Here is a 22,523-nt window from a genome sequence, read left to right as displayed (position 1 = left end):
CGGACGTCCGATCCGGCGCTTCGGCACGGCAAAACACCTCGATTCCGGCTGCCGTTCCGGCGCGTCGGACGCCGAATCGGACGCTGAATCGGACCGTGTGTCTCCCGCTTAAGGCTCGTTTATAGTCCGACGTTATCGGCGCGCGGGCGAGCGTCGTTCGCGGTCAGTCACGCTACGTCGGTTGCGTTGCGCCAGCCGAGATGCCATCCCCTCTATACTTCAACGCGAGCGCCGTAGGCTGCTATCTTCGGAGTATGCGCAGAAGGTTCGCCAAGTCGCGCGCCGTCCGCAAAAGCCGTCAGCGGAGTTGTGTTGGCGCCTTTTAGAGCGCAGCTCTTTGGCGTCCGTTCCTGGGTTTCGCGTCGTCGTCGGCGTTGTCGTCGGCCTCGTAACCAGCTCCGCCCCCCTTTCATCCCCCCAGCGCTAGCAGCGACCGACTGATACCGCTGGATGCCGCTGACGCCGCTAGAGAGTCAAGATAACGTGACTGCATAGAACACCGTCGCCGCCATGCAGAAAGAGGAGGAAAGGGTCCCCCCCCCCTGTTCTTGTGTGGCGGATAGGGTGCTCTTCAGTTGCCGACGCGCCGGTTATTTCACGTAGGCCCGGCACGTCGACGAATACGTGACCACCTTCCCACGGCTAGACCTGGTTCTTAGCGCTGCGGAAGCGAGGGTATCTTATTGTTTGTGTCGGCATCGGCGGCGTTGTCCCTGAAACCAACTCCGCAGCTGGGGTTGACTCACTATCGGCGTCAGCGGCATCAGTCAGTCGCTGTTATCTCTTCCCTCCTCCCTTTATCGTGTTGTCCGCTTGCTGCGCGCGCTTCTGCCCCCATCGTTTGCCGCTGGGTGTACACGCCGCCCCCCTCCCCCCTCTTCCTGCGAGTCTCCGGTTGTCAAAGCGCCGGCTCGAACTTAATTCCTTTCTTCGCTCCTCCTCCAATGCAACCCCTGTGCGGTGGCAATCAGAGAGCCAGATCGGTGGCGGCGGATCTGTATATGTGCACCGCCCGAGCCGAAATTGCCGCTGCCGTTCGCCCTGTGCGGTGGCAATCAGAGAGCCAGATCGGTGGCGGCGGATCTGTATATGTGCACCGCCCGAGCCGAAATTGCCGCTGCCGTTCGCCACTGCGAAATTATCTACCAGTTCTTTCTGAGCCATGAGCGAGACGACCGATGGGACTTTAATGTTGACATAAAGACAAACAGCAATTTCCTAACACTTATGCGGGAGAACATCCCGTTCCTCTCGCTCGTAACGCGTCCCACGGCTGTGACAACCTCGCGAGGCACTTGTATAGATCTCGTCTTTGAGAATCAAGCATTGGTGTACCAAGTCGAACATATATCAGTCTATTTCTCCGACCACAAAGCTTCCTTCATGACTGTCAAGAACTGTTAGTGGAGTCTTTGTTAAAGGAATACGTGTGAAAAATAAAAAAAAAATTCTGTGATAGCGCATACATGTGTTGCTCGATTTCTTTGCCTCAATCTATCGAAAAGGTGAAACAGCTTATTTGCTGCGCTCAAATTTCGCATTAGGAAGTAACGTAATCGTCGGTAATTTTTTCTTCGCGCGCAATGCATTGTGGGTCGACGCGGTTGGCGGCGCCGGCGCGCAAATGGAGCAGGAGCCAAATATGCGCCGAGCTCGTCGGGGCGCGCTGGCAGCCGCCGGTTACGTCGGCGCTGCAGTGTTTTCGCCAACGTAACGTAGCGTGCGCGAGCGCGCGCGCGCATTACGTCGGACTATAAACGGCCCTTTAACTTCATTCGCCCAGCGGAGCCGCGCGAGAGCGGTGGATCAACCGTGATCAACTGCGCAGTCGGCGCGCCGTGTTGGTTGCCATGAACTGCTCCACCACTATTGACTCCACCACTAATCACAGCGTGCAAGCTGTCTGCTTCAACCGCTTCGACATTATAAAGATGCCAAGTGGAGGTGGAAATGAACAACTATCATGCGTTCACAGAAAGCTGATATCGTAAAAGCTGTAGCGTCAGGTGATAAAACGTTGTTTGTTGCGTACGCTGAAGATTGTTTCGCAGTCATTAGCAGAATTTAGTGGCTTACGTGGTTGTGTAGCGGTATCGGGGGCCTCAAAACTGTTTACTTCTGTGCATATGTGTAACATTGTGCGCCCTATTAGGCATGTCTTGGGTACCGTGCAATAATAGATATGACAAAATTATGAATAAAACGAAGTAATTTGGCTGCCATCTAAACATTCTTATTATGAGGTTTTACTGTACCCCGGCTTTAATTAATCCAACCCCTAAATATATCACTAATTTTCGCGCATGTGGCAGCTGCAGTAACTCGGGTGTTTTGGTTTGCCTCACGCACCCATTCTAGAGCGCAAGCAGCCAGTTCTTAAAGGGGCCCCGAGCAACTTTAAATGGAAGTCGAGGAATGCATTAGAAGATAAAATTGTCGCACAAAGCACTTTCATGCGTGAAGCAGAAGTGCAGTTATTGGCAGTCAAACATCCCCTAAACGTTGCTTCCACTCCTTCTTAAATAACGTGCACTGCCAAGGCAACAGCAGAGGGGGGCATGCCCAAAACCGTGTTTGACGCACGGGCACGCGACCTGCTCAGCAGGCTGCGGCTCACTGAGGTAAATTTTTTTTTTTGGGGGGGGGGGGGGGGGGAGGGGGTTTACCTCAGTGAGCAGCAGTGTGCTGAGTCAGCGAACCCGTCGCGGCCGTACGCGGCGCTGGCAGTAACAGACCGCACCTAACTACAACTGTAATGAGTATGAGCTGCATTTGCTTTTTGTGCACGACAGGATTTTAGTTCGCGCTCGCGCACTCAAATCCTGTCATATGCTCTAGTTATGGCCCTGCCGCATAGTCGTTTGTCCTGCACCAGCTTCGCCGAAGTATAGCAGCCACAGCCAACTAGCGCATTTGGAAGCGCTATTAATAGCTCGATACGTAGCAAAGTCTGTCAGGGCATCTGACAAGCGTGAGTGTGGTCTGACCTTAAGTTTCGCGTGGCTCGATGCTAGCTGAGCGTTCTAAACGAGCCTAAATTAGCGAGACCCGAGGGCTACGACACCAATAAGCAGGGTGACAAAAGTTTAATTGCTTTGCGGGCGGCCCTGGCCGAACGTGAGCAGACAACGGTCGGCTTCTTCCGAAAATAGATAATCCTTACCGAAACACGAAATCTAAATTTCGCTTATTTTGGCCTGTTTATCAAACTTCGTCAGTTAAATATGCACAGCAACAGCAGCAAGAAGGGCACTTATCTAAGCAACCTTCTTGATGGATTTCACCTATTGGCCAATAGCCGCCGCGTATGGGTGTCTGCAATATTACGAAATAAAACTCAGAAACGAGTGAGGAGCAGGCTTCTGTTGAAAAAAGAGCGTTCGAGAAAAAAGGTGACTTCCCAGTCCCCTTGTAAGCTCCACGTATCGGGTACGGCTGCAAGGTTTGGCGGAGTTGTTTCCAGCAGCGTAATGCTATGGGCGGACGGTGTTTTTTTCACGAAGCCCGAGGAGTTGTTCGGGACCCCTTTAACATAGCTTTGACATGCAGCCACTCAAAACACATGGACAGCGCTTCTGCCACGCGTTGCTTACTTTTGTACTGTCGCATATTGTAAGCGCTCAATTGTAGGAGAAAATCAACCACCACCGACTAACCAAATTGTCCGTTCTACTTGAAAATTTAGCCAGACATTGCACAGCTGCTTTATTTTTCTGTCGCGTGCATTGCCGACTATTCTGCTCAGGCACATGCGAAAAACCTTTTCCACGCTAGAAACAGTCCGCGGAATATTCAGGCAGTCGGATTTACAAAAACGCCATGACATATAGCCTGTGCGTCACGCTATAGAAATAAACAGCAGAACTGTTACCACAGACCGCAGAACAGGACAACACACACACAGTGTGCCTTCCTGTCCTACGGTCTGTGTAAAATCTGCTCTGTTTATGTCCATCGTGTATCTGTACCAACTCGCCCAGAATTTCTCCTCTTATGTACGTCACTCGGGCTGTCGAGTTTAGTACTGTGACTGCAACAGAGAAATATCTTTGTGGCAGCGTGTGTCAGCAGTATTGTTGATCACAGAGGATGCGAATGATTGGCAGCACACAGGTTTGCCTTGGTGGTCACGCTTACGATTTCAAACAAGCTTGTGGACTCTTGCAATAACTTGCAAAATGCGAATTTTTCATTGGAGATTACATGTGCAATCATTAGTATGTTTCGCCCTCGTACCTTCTGCCATTGAACGATTATTAGAGCACTGAAGCAAGATAGCAATAGTAAATATGCATGGCAAGTGTAGTCTGCGCATTTTTTTACGAGGTTAGTGGAACTCACGCGATATGGTATCATGTTTTCCTCACGCGCTGGAGCTGGAGCTGGTGTAATAGAGCGCAGTCATTATGAAAAAAAGAAGCCGCCCTCCTCGGCCCCACTTCGCCGCTATAATAGCAATAGAGGGGAACCACAAAGAAAAATGAAAGAATATATAATTGGCTGTTTGACAAATTCTTGTTTGATCTTAAAAAATGAATGGAATTATTCTGTCTACGTTTGCCATGGTAGCTGAAAAACTTACGCGACTTTCCTTCAAAAATCTCAGTCACGCTATATAGCAAGCCGGTGCTAGACGTAGTTTAGTGACCAGACCAAGATAAACGCCGCGTGAAGCGAACGCAGTGTTATAGCAAGAAGCGTGTTTAGTTCCTTCTCAACGTCGTTTCAAGGAAGCCCTTGCTTGGGCGTGCAGTCTCGAGGTCCATGTTTAGTACTTTCTTTTCTTTAGTAAGAAAACCTACCGATTGCCGGACGCTGGGTTGCGTATTACTAACGATGGTGACAGGCATGATGACACCGTGATCGCCGTGGCAATTAGTGTGTCTCTGTTCATGCTTTGAATAGCGCCTAATAAGAAAACGCGCAGTATTTTGTACGCGAGTTATGGATCTCTGGGTCCGCATCACGTTAGTCATGGCCCCAAATGCCGCAGGCACTGGTCTCCTGGTACAACGTGCGCTCCCGAAGATCCGAGGCCATGTCACTGCTGCTGCTACAGAATGCCGCTCTGCAGTTCGTTAGCGGCAACACTATGCAGCGCGTGGAGGCAGCAATCGAGTTCCTGCCTGGTGGAGCCTCCGTGAGCCCCGTCAACGTGTTCACGTGGCTCTCGGATGTCGAGCTGAAGCTGAGCGGTGCCACGTTCGTTCCCATCTCGCTGGGTCTTTTCAGCGCCGCCGCCGCGCTGTTTCCGGCCGTGGACCAGGCCGATGGCGGTCGTCTGTTGCAGCGGCTTTCTGGGTTGCCGGGCGCTCTCTACTGGCTGTCCAACATGTTCTGGGACTACATGGTGCTGTACATGCTGTACATGCTCCTACTGTCCCCCATGGTGGTCATATGGGGATTCGGCGACAGCGTCGAGTTCTGGGTTTCCGTGGTACTGCTGTTTGCGGCGTACGGGTGGGCAGCCATACCGCTTGCCTACGTCCTGTCACAGCTGGCGGGTCCCAGACCTTCTAGAGCCTTCTCCCTGGCAGTCGTCGCGAAGTGCGTCTTCGGTGAGGAACTCTTAGCACTCTTGCACTCCTCTTGCACTCCTGAAACACTCAAGCTATAAGGACCGACAGCGTGCGGCTGCGTCCATGCGGTTAATGGGAAATTCTACAGAGCGCATTCTTTTTTGCACTTAGGAAAATGTGAACCTTTACACTGACAGGAAATGTGGCACACTGAACGTGGCCACAGTACCACTCGCACGAAGACATATCGAGCCAGAATAAAAAAATTAATGAAAATAAACTTCAAAGCTTGTATCAGTAAACAATTGGGACCATTGCTACTCCGCGCAGCGCTGGGAAAATTTACTAGGAGGCATTTATCACACTTATTGTTTCACTTATTCTCTATTTAATATTTTATTTCGTGATTGATATTTCTTACGCGAAACTGTAGAAAATGGGCGTCCCATTTAGTTCGTGTCAAGAGATGTAGCGCAAATTATCGCTTTCTCAGACTTGAACAAGCGTAATTCCCTACTGCGTTCATTGACCCAAGTTCTGCGGACACCTGCAGGTGCGTAGCGCGAAGGGCAGTCTATGCGAGATGAACGCAGAAAAGGAGCGCTGCGTTGACAACCGCGTTTCGAACGACAACTTCATTGCATGTTCATTGTTCTTGAGTGTTTTATTGCGATAGCAAATAAAAGGAGGACACTCCAGGCGCATTTCTGCCCTTGCCTTGGGTGTCGCGCCGTGCAGTTCCGTTAAAGTCCAGGGCGATAACATCGTCGCCGCGCCCTGTGTGCTGTATGCGCGAGTAAAAACGTACGAGGGCGCGCCGACATTGGTGGCTCAATATCGTGAGCGCAAGGGAGGAAAGCGGGGAGGAAGCGCACCGTCTTCCGTCGCGCGCAAGGCGCCACGGGGAAAGGAGGGAGGGGTTGGCGTTCTACTCCAGCGGCGGCTGTTTATGACATGGCCGCATGCGCACTATATTGAAAGCGATCCTACCACGGGGATGAAGTGCGCCGATAGCTGATAGCTTCTTGGCGTGCTGTGTTCTTGCCGCTTAGCTCCCGTTGAAGCGAGAGGCAGCACGAAGGTCACTTTGCTCGCTGCTGCGGCCACGCTCTCCAGCGTTTTGACAGTGAGTGTGCGCGGCCATCAAGTGAGATGTGTTCACGCTTGCTTGTGCGCGCGTGACACCATGCTTGTTTAGTTAGGAAGCGAATGTTTACAGGTTTATACTGCCGATAAAACTAGTATCCTTACTTTGTATCATCATCATCATCATCATCATCATCATCAGCCTGATTACGCCCACTGCAGGGCAAAGGCCTCTCCCATACTTCTCCAACTTTGTATAGCTGTGTACTAATTTGCTGTCGCAACTGGTGCTACGCCTTTCGGGCGAACCTGTGGCTTCTTTATCTTCAAGATACCGCCAGCCTCTCTAGTTTGCACGGTGCGTGGTACAAACCGCACTGTTTTGGAAGTGGTGAAGTTCTTTAGTTTGCGGCTGTGGCTGCAGACAACGCACTGCCGCAGTTGTACAAGTAGAAGAAAGTTTGTCTTATATTGATGATGGTGACAGAGGATGTTTATTAGTATCGCCCTTCAAGTGGGGTGCTGTGGAATAACCACCTTGCCTGCTTAACAAGAGAGAGAGAGAGAAAGCTTTTATTGTGAAGTTTGAGTGGAGTTTTCCTTCCCAGCGGTGTGGGCTAGCGTGGCGTCTGCTTTGCCGCGACGCTATCAGCCCATTCCACCAACCGTATCTGCTTAACAAAACAAATTTTACTACATCTGCCGATTGCCTACTACATTGCCTGTTTCAACTCAAAACTATTCCTTCTTTATAACGCCTTTGTGAAGTTACTAGCGCTATGACGACCCTGGTTCTAGTGTCGCTGAATAGCTAACTCTCAATTAGCTTTGAATACCACTGCTCCTAGAAGGTGAACGTTCCCTACGGTCTGGGCTGAGGAAATAAATTTGATTTGCATCGCAACCTTCTGAGTCGCCTCCTGACTTATGCTGCACCAGCCACGCAGCTCAGGTACTTACACATACATTCGCAAGTCTTCGTAAATCCATTGACTGCCTGCTTGTAGCCAGATATCGTGCGCACATATCAGGCGAAAGAACATTTTATATCTGCGTAATCTGCCCTTCAAGGGTTTAGGAAGAATTAAACCTGATTCAATATTTTCCAGTCGTCCTTCTATTTCCTTAACATAATGCCTAAACAAAAATGCAAACAAAGAGAAACCTCGCTTCAGTTCTCGATGAAATTCTTTTAGTTCTATAATAATAATAATAATAATAATAATAGTTTATTTACACACACCCAAAAGGAAATCAAAGAACCGGGCCTGTCTAAGTCCACGAGGACTTGTACGACTAGGCCCGGCAGAGTCGGTACCGCGATGTGGTTACATATTTACATAATAGGTGCTAAGGTAGACATTTACATAACAAAATTTTTCCAACTCTCAGGAGAATGGTTGGTAGTATTACCTGTTAACAAACAATTGCATAGTAAACAAAGAGAGCACATATATAACTTAAGTAAAGAATCGGAACTAAAATTCAACATTTCATCAACAATTTTTTCAACTGCTTTTTTGAAGTTGCCAAAAGGAATTGATCGGCCAAATCATCATCATCACAATTATTGTTGTTGTTGTTGTTGTTGTTGTCGTTCCGAAGTGATTTGTACTTGATTCTACTTATTTGTCTGCCTGAGCATCGCTATAAAATGGCTCTTAATGCCCTTTGGCTTGAAGATATGTCATAGCAATTCACTGCCTACGTTGTCGCAAGCTCCTTTAATATTTGGTATCCATAAACATGTGTGCCACTGAAATTTTTATAGTCAGAATTAATACAAAATTATCCTTGCGGGCTATGCAGGGTGGGCTCAGTTTCTGGCCTCTTCGAGTTTGCTCGACGGCAGTAAGCAAACAAAAACAGCGCGGAACGCACCAAAGTAGCCGACAATAAAATGCCAAGATAAAGCCATATATGCCCGTATGGGGAGCGCGCACACTGAACATCCCGCTTCCTCGTTTCAAGCAGAGAATGTTACGTGCCGTGGGCACTTATTGTTATCAACGCAATATTACACTGTCGCACTACGGTGGCTGTGCCTGCTATCTCTCTACACGTTCGTTTCAACCCACCTGCCACGCCCTCCTGGAGCGCCTTACAGGCGCGACTCCTCTCTCGGACAATATCTGTTTATCCGCCGTCGAATGCGATCACTGCATACGTGGCGCATTGTCACGCCAACTCTTTCTTTCAAATGCGTTAACACAGGGCCGACGGTACTGCAAGTTGTCTGTGCGATTTCGTCCTCTCTTTTGTCCTTTGATTTTACATGTGACTCGTCCTTTTTTTCACGCCTCACAATTTATTTTTGTATCACTCATTCTATCGCACTAGCCACCTGCGCTTTCCTCTTTAAACACAGCTGTTTGATCAACTGTACTTGGATTTCGCCGAGCCTGCCTTACACGGTATTCATATTGTTTGTTTTATTTGTTTTTTTTTTTTCTAGTTGAAGTTCTCTATGTTATATTTTCGCCTCATCGGGTTACCACGAGTTTTGTTTCTGGCGGAATTTTTCAGGTTTGGTGCGCTGACTCTGTTCCAGAACCTCTGGCTACGCCCTATCTATTGCAAGTTTCACGCACCCACTGTTCACTTCTACATTATATTTTCGCACTGGTTTACTCACCAGCCTTTCCTTTTTCTGCCGGTGCTGGTTCCATTGAAACAGTACCGCTGCTTCGTGTAATTCGAGCATTGTGCCTTCTATGTGGTCCCTAGCCACTCGTTTACGCTCTTTTGTAACGTATATGGTTTCTTGTTCCACCCCTTACTGGCTTCTTTCCACTTCAAATTCTAGACACTCGTTTACGTTCTTTTGTAACGTATATGGTTTCCTTGTTCCACCATTTACTGGCTTCTTTCCACTTCAAATTTGGGAGCCAATGTTTGTCTAATCTGCACCTGCATGACATCTGTCGGCGCCGGGTAATCGCAGATCGCCGTAGCAACAACCAATATTTTTCTTTATCTGGTGTTCGCAGTATCAGGTAGTTGCTTTTTGTATTCTTATAGTGTTGCTGTCAATATTGTGTTACGTGACAAGGGTTACCATGTGGCGGTCAGGCGAAGCTCTAAGGCTCTATCGTGGCCTCCAAAGGGGACTTAACAGCCTCAATGCTTGGAGGCCACGATTCCATAGACGCCCTACTGACGTCTTGGACTTTCTCTATAACGTCTGGGCAATTGGTCGTCGCACGTAAGAAAGAAAACGTTACACTAAGGAATTCTCCCCTAAACGTTCATTACCATTCTCGAAGTAGGAAGACTGTTCAACACGTACATTGTGTATTACGTACGTGCACAATGCAGTAAACAAATGGTGAGCAAGAAAAACAATATGAACGTCGCTCGCCAGCTCCGTCATTTTTCTCACGCAAATAATTTCTTTATATTTCTTCTTACATGCTAAAAGAAAAACAAAATAAACAAGGACCAAGCCACTTATTTTTCTTTGGCTCAGAAATTTTAATAAGCGCAGGAACGGAAGGGCCAGCATAGCTTTAATTCCAAACACGAAAATGACGACAAGTGTGTCTCTCTCATAGAAGATTTACCAGCATTTCCATCCATCAGTCTTTCCGTAGGAGAGGCTGCTAAGTTGACGGGCTGCGTGGCTTTCATATTTTAAATGCAATGACGTTCTTTATCGCTGATAAAGGTCTAACGCGTTCCACAGGGAAGCTGCCAAACTGTAACATCATGCGAACGCAATTTTTGAAATTTGAAAATGATGTCGCCAGTTGTACTTTTATCATTGATGTTACGTCCTTTGGATCATACGAAGCCTCCAATGGCCGTGAAACTGGCATATTTGCAGCATGTTCATGGATCTTTATATAGGCAGCAGTCAAAATCTGCAGTCATGAACAAACGTATGAACGCCTATCAACGTGCAAAATAAAAATCTTGCATAACTCAGCACCATGACATTGCTTCAAAACGTTCCATTGTTAGAACCTGCGCATATGACCTGCACCATTGGACTTTAGCAGCCATGCCCAAGCCGCGGATCAGAAGAAACGAAATCCGCTGCACCATTCTTGTATACTTTTTTGCGCGCGAATGTACGGCGTCAAATATGTGATCGACTGGAGTGGAAAAAGCGATCGCCGTGGAGCAGACGCTTTGACAAAGTGACTTGTCAGGATGAGTGTACATACTGTCACGGCAACATTACTTTTTTCTTGACAGTATTTACATAGTTCACTCCACACATCTCCAATGGGACAGCCAGTCATATAATCGCTTAAAAGGAAGCAGGGTCGAGATAATGTAACGGTTCTGTTTCAATACTTTTCCTTTTCGCGCTTTGTCAGTGGTCTTCTGCGGTACTCTTCTTCGAGCGGCCTTCTGCTGGCATTGTGACCATGATCGGCTGGCCGAAAGCGGTGGATGATAGGAATGTCATACCGTGGTCTCCGAACTCGGGCGGCGCGCGTGCCAGGCCACGGAAACCATGGTCCTAAAATTGCCGCGAGGCAATGCCGAATTATACTGACCAAGTTGCCTTGATGATCGAAAACAATCTTGTTGTTGAATCTTTTGCTGAACAGACACCCTTAGTTCCACTTCTGTTGAGCATGCCTAATCTCACTTTTCATGTGAAACTTAAGCCCATTTATATGTCTTCCTTCCTACGGCACAGGTGTCCTGGCTGTGTTGTACGTGATCCGGCTGCACCTGTCGTTCTACGTGGGGGAAGAGGAATCGCTGAGTCGGGAGCTTCTCGAGCTCATTAGCACCATCACTCGCATGGTGCCCACTGTGTCCATATCGTGGGGACTAGGCCGAGCCATGTGGCTGACGTCACTCAACGAACTCTGTCACATGGACAACGACGCGGACTTTATGCAGGTGATTGTGCTTGTGCGTTAGTTTGAGCGGCGCGTGCTGTCCGCGCGTCGTTTAGTGTGCTGCAGAGAGAGGGGGTGAATGCTTTGCGATAACTGCCATCCATATCTTGCCAGCTGATCTGAAGCGCAAGGCTTCATTTGTAACGCCGAAAGTTCAGCGGGGAATGCACGAGAGCGAGTTCGCCGCTTGTAGGCTGGTGTACTGCTTCATGGAGACCAAGGCTGCTAATTGAGGACGGTCGCTCGCATTTTATCGCCGAACAGCATAGCGACAACAAAGGCGAAAATGGTCTCGGACCCAGTAGACTATAGACAGTAGACGAGCGGTGTTCTCAAGAAATGTCTCATACCACAACACAAAGCTATAACTTGTACATTACCGATAAATATATGGCAACAAGCTAAGCAACGCCTAGAGAGCGATGGAAGAGACAGTGAGAGGCGCAAAGACGAGACGTGGAGACGACACTGAGATTTAGCAACGCGTGTTTCTGGCATTTTAGGCGAGGCGATGCGGTAGAACCTAACTTAGAAAGTAATGGAAGGCTTAGGGCACGTACCTGGTGGTTCAGTAGAGTTACAAAATGCGCCGCTAAGGGCAACCAAGGAGGTCGAGTAATGCGTAAATTTGTAATATAATGCAGTTCCGATATCGTCATGATGAAGAAGGCTAGGATGGGCAAAGCAACGACGACGAGGATGAAGTATGTTTTGTTGTTGCTGGCGCTTTGGTCGCCATGCTTGAAGGTGTTGGCTTGAGCCCTCTGTGTTCGTGCCAGAGTTCATAAAAAGCACTTGTTTCCGTTCGCAACCGTTTTGGTGAAGGTACGCAGTAGTCAAAACAGTCCTGCAGCAATAGCCGACGGCAACGATGCCCGATGGTCAACGGCCCACGCCCACCACCTGCGCAGCAGACTCAGACTTCCGTCATGTTGTCACAGCCGAAAGATCCAGGGGCCTTGTGTGGCACTGATTTAAGTTACATGGACCAGTGGATATCGTAGTAGGAGCACGCAAGCAACCGCAATCGTTGGGATGCAGCGATAGTGTTAGCGAACTTAATATTTTGCCTCCGAGGCACAGCGCGAGTCTTGTACAAGGCTCACGAATACGACATCACGAGCTGACAGGTGTGCAAGGGGAAACTCCGGGACATGTGCGGAAAGCTCGCTAGTCGGCAGGTGGTAGCGAAGAAGCTTTTTACCCGCGCTCAAACGTCGACAGAGCGTTACGTGGCGTATATTCACGATATGCTGGCGTTCTTCCGTAAAGTCGACAACAACATGAATGAGATGGACAAGGTGGCTACCTTCTGAAGGGCATAGCAGATGACGCCTTTAACCTGCTCATCTGCAAGAACTGTGGCACAGTCGAAGAAATCCTTAAATAATGACGAAGTTCGAGCAGCCGTCGCATTATGCAGCAGCCCAGCAGACTGCCAAATACGGCCGCAACATCGTCGCGCGAAGAACAACCAGCTGGAACTCATCCCTCTGATCAGGAAGATTTAACGCGGATGATTCGTCGCGAGCTCGATGCCATGCCTTCAGCCATTCCTAGCCAATATTTCATAGATAACGCGTCTTCAGTAAGGGGTTATACATGCCGTCGTCCGACAGGCGATGGTAAATTTGGGCCTTCCGTCTTATTGCCCCGTTCGGGATGCTACTGTCAACCAAAACCGCCCAGCCGGCCATCTTTCCCAGCTTTCTCTCTTTCCCGCTCGCCATCGTAACCCAGCCGACTAAAGAAAACTGGACGGTAAGCCGGTCTGTTTTGATTGCTCGCGCTTTGGACATATCGCACGGCACTGCCGTAATCGGTCATCGTCACGCAGATAGGCCTTCCCGTACAACCATTCAAATTCAGTACTTCCTCGCCGTTTCTCTGAGCATATTCCGGTTTCGAATACTTAGGACGCACCGTCGACCTTTCGAGCCAGCCGACCACCTTTGCCCCTGAGCCGTCGGTCTCGTTCAACGCCGGGTAGCCGCTCTTCCTCTCCGACGTACATTCCACAGGAAAACTACTCGGTGCAGCTGTCTGGGGTGATGTTTCATGCTTCATCAACAACTGGACCTGGAAATCTTATACTGACACTACCTACCCGTGGAAACATTTTCAACGTTGAGGTAGAACGACTTATAAATGTGCTGACACCTACCGTACCATGAACAGTGCACGTTGCAGGCGGCGGCCTGCATGTGCACAGCCCGGGTGAGATGATTGTCAACAATCAAACTACCACTTTCTTTATAGTACCGGAGCGATTCCCGCGTGACCTGATCTTGGGCCAACGCTTTATCGTCCCGTTCTGTCCTAAGTGACTGCTCCACCGACGTTTTTCAGTGGACCTTCCCTCCGACGGCGATTCCATTTCTTATGCGCTCCCTTCCTTGTGCGCCACCGACTTCGCCCAGTTTCATATATCTTCGTGTGAAATTGTCTTGTTGGATATTTCTGTGCGCTCAATGCTGTCAGAATGATTACATAGTTTTCACCTACACATATTTCATCGCACCTCCAGTTAGAGCTCCGTTGCCAGCCTCTATAAACTTTTGCCACGCCCTGTTACTAGAGGGACAAGCAAACACCCTTATGAGTGCAAACTTTTTCTAGTGTAGCCTGTTCTTTTCATGATATTATAGAAGAAAGGGAGGGGGGGGGGGGGGGCATTTTGTTTACTGGTTGACAGCCGCACATGTCCGGAAACCACTACCAAATGTTATGTACATGAAAATTAATTCTGCGCATGCGAAAAGGTTTGCCGCTGCAGTCTTACAAATCTTGAAGCGCTGAGCATGAAATGTCACAATAGCTAGCATAAGTAAATTATTGAACAAGCAAATTCGAGTAGCTAACAAAGGTCGTATAGCTTGATCGCAGATGCAACTGCGGCATAGGCGCATTACCGATGACTATAGCAAATACACTGGACAGCGGTTAGCGCTCAAATGTCGACATTCTGTGTTTCTTTGCTACTCGCCTGTGGCGTCGTATGTAGATGTGCAAAGGGGCCACACGTATGTTTCACACCTTGGAAACAAAAGCACCTGGCCCCTGAAGACTACGCACGTCGCATTAGAAACATAGGCGGCCGGAATGTCTTATGCTGAGTCAAAACAATTGTTAATCAAGACTGGCTACCCTTGTGTGGTTGGCCCTTCTACGCATCTGATTGCGTGCAGTGTATGTACCGTACACATCTCCACCGGCGGTGTGAAAGACGACGTAACGGTAGCTCTTTGGTGCAGCGGGTATATGAAGCGCTTGGTGTTTCGTCTTCGTAAGCATGACATGATACGCCTGAAAACCTGCAACCATGCTCTTCATGGAACATGCATACCCGCCACTCGCAGGTAGCGCCATGCAGCACTCCGCTGTAGAAGAGCCTTAACGTATGAAACAACCAATATCTTAGGAGCACATTTCATTTCGTGCTCACACTTTTCTTTTATTTTGAGAGAGAAATGCCACTGCACAATTGAGTCGCACAGATTTCATGTCACCCCCCGCACATTTGGAGCCCCTTGATTTCCCTGTACGCACGTGACAGAGCCAGATAAAAGGGGATAAGAAATAGTGGCCTAGCAGCCATCATCTTCCTCAGCCGCTTTCTATATATGGCGCGCACTGGCGCATGTGTCTTCTGCCTCTTGCTACGAGCCGCGAGGTTTGAAGGAAATGGAAGAAGAATAAAGGAAGCGCTTCTTGGGCCCGGCCCTGCCATCGGTACGAACGGTTATCACGTCTTTCTCTTGCTCTGCTCCCTACATACTTGAGTAGACCATGTTATACCCGCTGGCCTGAAGCATTTTTTTCTCACTGGCATAACTGCCCTTAGAATGGTTTGAGCGTTTGGCAGTGCCTGGATTTCGCACTTCGGATAGCCCGGCGTTGTTACTACCGATTGCAGGCGACAGTCCGAATGAGATCTCTTCCGCGAACTCACACGTCTGCATGGCGTCCGGCGTATCCATACCACTGCGTATCACCCATCGGCAAATGAAATGGTTTAACGCCTTCACAGCCTATCTAAAAGCCGCCTTGATGGCTCGCCAGGCTCGCTCTTGTGCTGAAGACCTTCATCTCGTCCTGCTTGGCGTTCGCTCCTCTTTCAAGGAAGACCTCGGCTGCATGGCTACGGAGCTGGTCTATGGCACAACATTGGGGTTGCCCTTTGAATTTCTCACGCCAACTACTGTTGACACGCTCAATCCAGAAAGCTATGTTTGGCAGCTCCGCTTCCTGTTTGAACGCTTGTGTCCTTGCCCCAGCCGGGCTGAATCCTCAAGTAACATTTTTGTGAGCAAAGACATGCCTTCAGCGAGCCACGTTTTCGTACTGCGTGAAGGTATCCGACCGTTTTTTACGCCTCCTTAAGACGGCCCTCCCATGGTACATAAGTCTGCCGAAAAAAACTGTTATCGACCTCAAACAACGTGAGAAGGTCGTCGTGATAGCTAGGGTTGAAGCATCCTACCTAGCTATCTCGCCATCATTATGCGCTTTTTACGGCTTTACAGCGGCTGAAACCACGGATCTAGCCCTTGCCCGGTTTTAAAAGCTGTTTCTTGAGCACTGCTACCCTTTTCCTAGAGAAAGGGGGGGGGGGGGGGGGGGTACAGCCCTGTAGTAGCCATCGTCAGCTTCCTCGGCCGCCTTTCATATGTGGCGCGCTCAGCGCTCGGGATTCGTGCTGCGAGCTGCGAGATTAAAATGAAATGGGAAAAGAATGAGGGAAGAGCCTCTTCGACTCCTGCCATCTGCCCGAACGATTCTCAGGCCTTTTGCTCGCTGACTCCCACATCGTTGTAGTCAAAGAGGTTCAGAAAAAGAAAGCTGGAGTGGCAGTCCCTGCAGTTTCTTACCAGTACAGGCGAAGCCAGAGTTCGCCTATAGTTCTACTCTGAAAGAGGGCCACGACAGCTGAAACTTCTCACAACTAACGTCCTTTTGGTCAGTAATTACAAGGGCTGCGGGCATTTCAAAATAAAATCTCGAAGTTATTGCCTAAAATCTTACCTTTGGTTGCGCATAGATATGATGCGCCATAAATTTTGAAAAAAAGAAAGCGTTTAGGGTTCCTTTTGAAGCCTGTGACTGGAAGAAAGACGTCCAACAATATCTGCACGGCTAAATTAGGCATCCTAAATAGGACCAAGTGCGAAGAAAGGGCATCGTATATTCTCCGCTATTTGCTAACGTTACTACTTTCTAGCCGCCGTAGTTACTTCTAGCCTATGGTAAGATGGCGGTGGTTCGGCTTCACTTTTGAGGCGGCATTTCCACTCCAGCGAATTATTCTTTAAATGTCCTTTGTTGTGGTCCTACCCTCGATCCCTTTAACGGCTGCAGCGCAGGCAGAAGGCGTAAAATTTGCTGGACGCTTAAGCTTCGCCGTCAGGAGTGAAACACAATAGCATTTAAAGACCCCTAACTGCTTCTCACGCTTCCCGGTAACTGCAGCTAACCGTAACCCGTTCCTGGAGGCGCTGGTGGCGAACGCTGCACACGAAGGCGAACTTTCTGGTTACGTCAAACGCCATCTGGAAAAGGGGTTGTGCTTCAGTTTCGAGGTAGCAGAATTATGTTCCCTCGCATATTAAAATTCCAACCGACGCCATCATGTGTGTAGGTTGTGCGTAAGCCGTACTTTACCAATTTTCTTACGCATTTTACTTTGAGGATTTCAATTGGTTCAGTAACGCCTATGGGCCACGCGGAAGGGTCTGCGTGGATCGGGATGCCTCGTTAGGGAGGATGTTATTCTTTTCCGTACGGACATCGCCGCAGACGTCGGCGCCGACACCGACCCCGGATATCCTGAGACACGAGGCCCTTCACGCTATCGCGTTAAAACCGGGCAGGAGAGAATTAAAACACAGCCTTCTATCCAGGCCTGTCGGATCCTGAACGCCACCGAGTCACCGATGCATCTAGTGCGGCGTTACTGGTTCCTGGTGCGCTGCTGCAACGTTCGGCTAGCATGCATGCACAACGTCCAGAACTGTGTGCTGCCTCACGCCCACCTGCTCACGTGGAACCCGCACTCGGTGTGGCCCGAGGTGGCCAGCCTCTTGCTCGCGGGACTGCTCTGCCTGGCCGTGCTGTGCTTTGCCGAGACCAACGTGTGGTGGCTACTTCGCCGCGTGTGCGGGTACCAGCCGCACCTGTACGTGACGCGAGCGCCGCAGTGCCTGCTCAACGAAGGCGAAAAGCAGCGGTGAGCGGGACAGGTTCAGTGCACGGCGCGATTCGCGCAGTTTCTCTTTTTTTTGCATTTCTTGGTGGAAATAGCTTTGTCGTTATGTATTCAATGATAAAGGAGAGCAGGATCTGTCATCGCTTGCCCATCAAAATTTCATTCACATGTGTTGTAGGACAGGCGAGCTTAACCGGCAGGTATAATTCTAGTACTATAGTATACATTAGTGCGCTACTTCTAAGTACGGCAACATCCTGTATCTTGACCCACCACTGAGAAAAATAGCGACCCGTAGAGTCATTTTTTCTCACGCAACTGTTTTTTGCGAATGTGCCTTTATCGATTTATTATATTTAGTTCAGGCTACACACCCACTGTGTTACTTTGACAAAGCCATAACTATATCACATAGGTAGTACAGTTGTCTGTTCGGGTACATTCTCTGTGGCGCCCACTCAGGGACCCAACTTGTCTCGCTTATAGGCCAGACAGCTGCCAGAACTTTCGGAGACGTTTCCAGTGGCCCGTATTGTCTGCGTACCATGACAACAGCCAGCAAATCCCTAGTGACTCAATTTCACGATCCTCCCATAAACTGTCAGAAAAATACGAACTCCAAATTGGGGTGAGGAGCCAAAGAAAGCTCTGAATTAAAAAAACAAATTAGCACGGCGATACATTCATCCTCTAAGAATGATTAGTTACTTCAATGCTATTAGCAATTTATCTTATGGTGGGCGGGTAAGTTTGACGAGATGTTTTTTGTAATGAATAGTTGATAGGCCGCAGGAAACTAGGTGGGGTGATGTAATTAGGAAATTTGTCGGGGCAACTTGGAATCATCTGGCGCATGACATGCGTATTTGGAGATCGCAGGGAAAGGCCTTCATCCTGCAGTGGACATAACGATAGACTGATAGTGATGATGATAATGATGATGATAGGCGGCACGTGCCCAATCAACCAAATTGGCACGAACCAGGTTAATTAAAGAGCAGAACATACCCATTCGCAAATACCATCTGACCTATGTTGGTCGCAAAAGAGTTCACTGAAAATGGGCCTGTAAGTAGTGGCACGTACTTGCGACCCACGGGCGCGTAAAATACGGGAGCGTAAAATAATGTAATTGACGAGCGGCCTATACCAAGTTGGTGCATACTCAACGATACAAATTTGCTTCGAAGATGTTCATACTAAAGCCCCACATATCCGAAGAGACATAACCAGTGACGCAACTTGAGCCTGCTGCAGGTTTTTAACCCGGTTATCTCAGGACACCAGCTAGATGCGCTATCCATATGACCATGGACTACGTAGTGATCCAAGTTGGCCGGAGAAAGGTTGGGCGCGGACACACACACACACACACACACACACACACACACACACACGCGCGCGCGCGCGCACGCGCACACGCACGCACGCACGCACGCGCACGCGCACGCACACGCACGCACGCGCACGCACACGCACGTACACGCACGCACACGCACGCACACGCACGCGCACACGCACACGCACGCACACGCACACACACGCACGCACACACACACACGCACGCACACACACGCACACCTGTAAATAAATAAATAAATATATAGTTTGCTGTGAGAGCATGCGGGGCTGCCGCACTAGGCATGAGGAGCCCTTTGTTAAGTGCTCCAGAGGGGTCGCACAAGCAATGCCCTTGCACCCTTGTGGGCAGCTCTACATTGGACAAACCGAGCGTTGCGTGAATGGCCGTTTAAGGGAACATGCGCAAAAAAATTAAGAAAAGGGAGAATAAAAGCGCACACATGATGGCTCGTGTTACCGCGTGTATGTGTGACGCACCATTTTCTGAGACTACCATTCTGGACAGGAGCAGCAATGCCTCTTCTAGACTTGCACTTGAGGCCTTCTTCATCAAGAAGAATAGCTAGTGGTGTATATGTGAGCCTTCTATCTCGTTTCTTTATGCTGTATGTGACTGCTACTGCAACCGCTTTTGACGTGCATGTGCCTGTTCTTTTTGCTTGGTATGCGCACGTGCAAAAACCGGATATATATGTACGATTCTATCCTTCCAATAAACAGTTGTGCGTGTAGCGCTTCTCTTTGTACACCTTTCTTGTGTGTGTGGTTTTTATCGCTATAAGTTGCTAGTTGAATTATGAAAAACGAACTAGCCCAACAATTAACTCTTCTAGAAAAGGCATCCAGCGTAAGACGAAAGGTTTAAGGCTAGAGTGCACATTACAAATGTCAGCGTCGGAAAGCGATCGAGTCACGTGTGTGCACAGTACTCCAGACTACATCAGAAGAATGTAACGTTACAACACTTTGGAGGGGGTTGCGGCAGAACAAATGGCAAAAGAAAGAGGAGGCGGCAGTGTCTTGTTGTGATGAGCGGTATGCTAATATAACGAAAGGTAATGCAGCGACTCAGACCAGGTGATGAGATGCATGTAAAGCACATCTTTGAGCGTACGGTTTGGACGTTTCGTAAATCTTTTATATTGGGGATGATGCGCTGTCGTGAAACTGTGGCGAGGCCAGCACGAACGCAGACGTTCGTCCACAACTTTCGAAAGAAAGCCGAGGCTGCGATCAGTGGTGAGATAACAAGGAACGCCGTGGTGTAGTAGTAGTCGCGGAGCGGAAAGTCCGCAAAGTAAGCAGCCCAGCTGGTCGACATAGTCTGCTTGATTGCGTGCCACGCGACTTAATCTGTGGCAACAACAATTCATTTGTTACAAGAGGTCAATGTGCGGAAAGGTCCCAGCAAGCCTAGTCCAACGCAGCAAAATGGATCGCTAGGGACATCAGTGGTGTGACGGCGACAGGCTGGGAGCAAAGAGGGCTTCTTCAGGCGTTAGTGAAGTTTCAAACACACAACAAACATCCGGGGTATGTATATAAGCCTGGCCAGAAAAAGAATGTCGTCGCAGGCGATCAAAAGTACCAGACACACTAACGTGCCTGGCGGTGGGGGCACCGTAAAATTCTGCAAAGACGGAAGAGCGGAGGTATTCCGGAATACCAAGAAGATACCGCCGTCAGAGGAGTGTAGATTACGGCGATATAAAGTGTCCTCACGTATGAGAAACAGATGAAGCGATGGGTTACTTGAGATGGCAGATAGGCGGTCTATCAAGGAAAAGGAAGGGTTCTGGCTCTGCTCTATTGCAATATTTGGAAACGCCGTTATAGGAAAGCCCGGGGGTGTTTTATCTTCATTTTCATCTTCAGTGAAGCCAAGCGGCTCGACTGCAGGGCGTGATAACCAATCTGCGTGCTGATGCAAGCGGTCAGGTTTGGAGGTGATGGAGAAGATGTACTCCTGTAGCCATAATTGCCAGTGGGCAAGGCGCCTTGTTGTGTCTTTGTAGTAGAATAGCCGGCAGAGTTCTAAATTTTGTTGTGGCCCAGATGAGGTCCTAAAACATTGCGTTTCATGATAAAGTAATTCCGCTGAGGTGTTGATAGAAGGCGACTGGTGTGAGCGTGACTGGTTGTCGCTCATTCGGCGGTTGGGCGAGGATCGGCTTATTTCGTAACTACTGGCCTCTGCAGGGACTTGAGTTTGTGCAGACGGGTCGATTTGGGTTAGTAAAGGCACAGTCCCGGGTGCGGCAATAAATTGAGAATAAGCTTCAATTTGCTGTGAACTTCAGGGAAATGAGCCGTCCGCCTGGAGAAGGAGGGAAGAGGACGTGCGATTCTAGCAAAATTCATTATAAAAGGGCGTAAATGAGAATACTGTCCCATGAAGCTGCGCAGGTGGCTCGAAGTCTTAGAGCCCTGGGAATTCACGGACAGCTAGGTCTTAACCTGGATCAAGTTGCACACCAGTAGGGTCGACAAAATGTCAGAGGCTTTTCAGCTCAAAACGTCTGAAAGTGCATTTAGAAGAATTTAACCGGATATTGGCGCGGCGGAATACAGCAAAGATAAACGAAATGCGCTTAAGGCAGCTTTCGAAAGGGGTGATAGAAAAATCACGTCGTCGAGATGACACAAGCAAGTTGAATATTTGAAGTCTATCAAGCATGCAAAAGTAGCGGGGGCAATGCAAAGGCCAAATGGCATCACTCTGAAATTGCATAATTCCTCTGAAGTAACAAACACTGTCGTCTCAGGATCGTTTTGCTCTCATGAATGCAACTCATATAACTGTAAACAAGTCACGCGGTATAAGCATGCCTAACTTCCTTATCATGCGTACCCATTCTAAGCAAATGGCTTCTTTCGCAGCCTCAAAGACGCGGCAAATCATGCGTGACAGAGCAACTCTGTTCGCTCGCAACTTCTTCTGTTCCCTTCGCCGGTCCAAGCCGCCGTTGATTCACTTAGTTGACATGTCGCCAAGCAGCCTCCTATACAGAAGCACTACAGATGTGCGCCTAATCGGAGATTGACCTTGAACGAAATGCCCCCCCCCCCCGGCTTCCTCCCTCAGTTCGCCCAAGCGTAACTGCATCGAGGGAAACAGGAGCCCTCACCAGCATCCGGGTGGGTGGGTCGCACAGTTTGACTGTGGCTCGCACATGCCGTGATCTTAAAGGCCACAGCGTGAAACGAGAGGCGCAAACTTCCAATATTGCCTGGTGGCCTGACTCAACAGAGTTCGTATGTCAAGTATGTGATTTCTGATGCGAGTGAGTTGACTCGGTCCAGCTCGAGATATTCCTGTTAGTGCATAAAGCATTAGCGATATCGAGATTTTGTCCAGCCAGCCTCGGCGATGGGTCCCTCTATGTGTTAGGAACGATCCGCCTAGTATAAAGGCCTCTCTTTCGTTAACCAGGTATCACGAACGTCGCTTTCAAAAAATCGCCATAACCGTTACACCGACTGTACAGC

General features: G+C 49.0%; 1 protein-coding gene across 1 annotated transcript in view; it reads left to right on the top strand.

Moving 5' to 3' along the window:
- The first annotated feature begins 4,984 nt into the window (after positions 1–4,984).
- Positions 4,985–22,523, top strand: part of LOC126530023 (phospholipid-transporting ATPase ABCA3-like) — a 56,492-nt gene continuing 38,953 nt past the window's right edge. The window contains exons 1-3 of the mRNA XM_050177488.3: positions 4,985–5,558; positions 11,260–11,468; positions 17,368–17,693. Coding sequence (XP_050033445.3) covers positions 4,985–5,558; positions 11,260–11,468; positions 17,368–17,693 — 1,109 coding nt within the window. The remainder of the gene's footprint in view (positions 5,559–11,259; positions 11,469–17,367; positions 17,694–22,523) is intronic.

This window comes from Dermacentor andersoni, chromosome 5 (assembly GCF_023375885.2).
Source record: "Dermacentor andersoni chromosome 5, qqDerAnde1_hic_scaffold, whole genome shotgun sequence".
Taxonomy (NCBI): Eukaryota; Metazoa; Arthropoda; class Arachnida; order Ixodida; family Ixodidae; genus Dermacentor; species Dermacentor andersoni.
The sequence above is the reverse complement of the archived record's forward strand: the minus strand, read 5'-3'. Positions and strand labels throughout refer to the sequence as shown.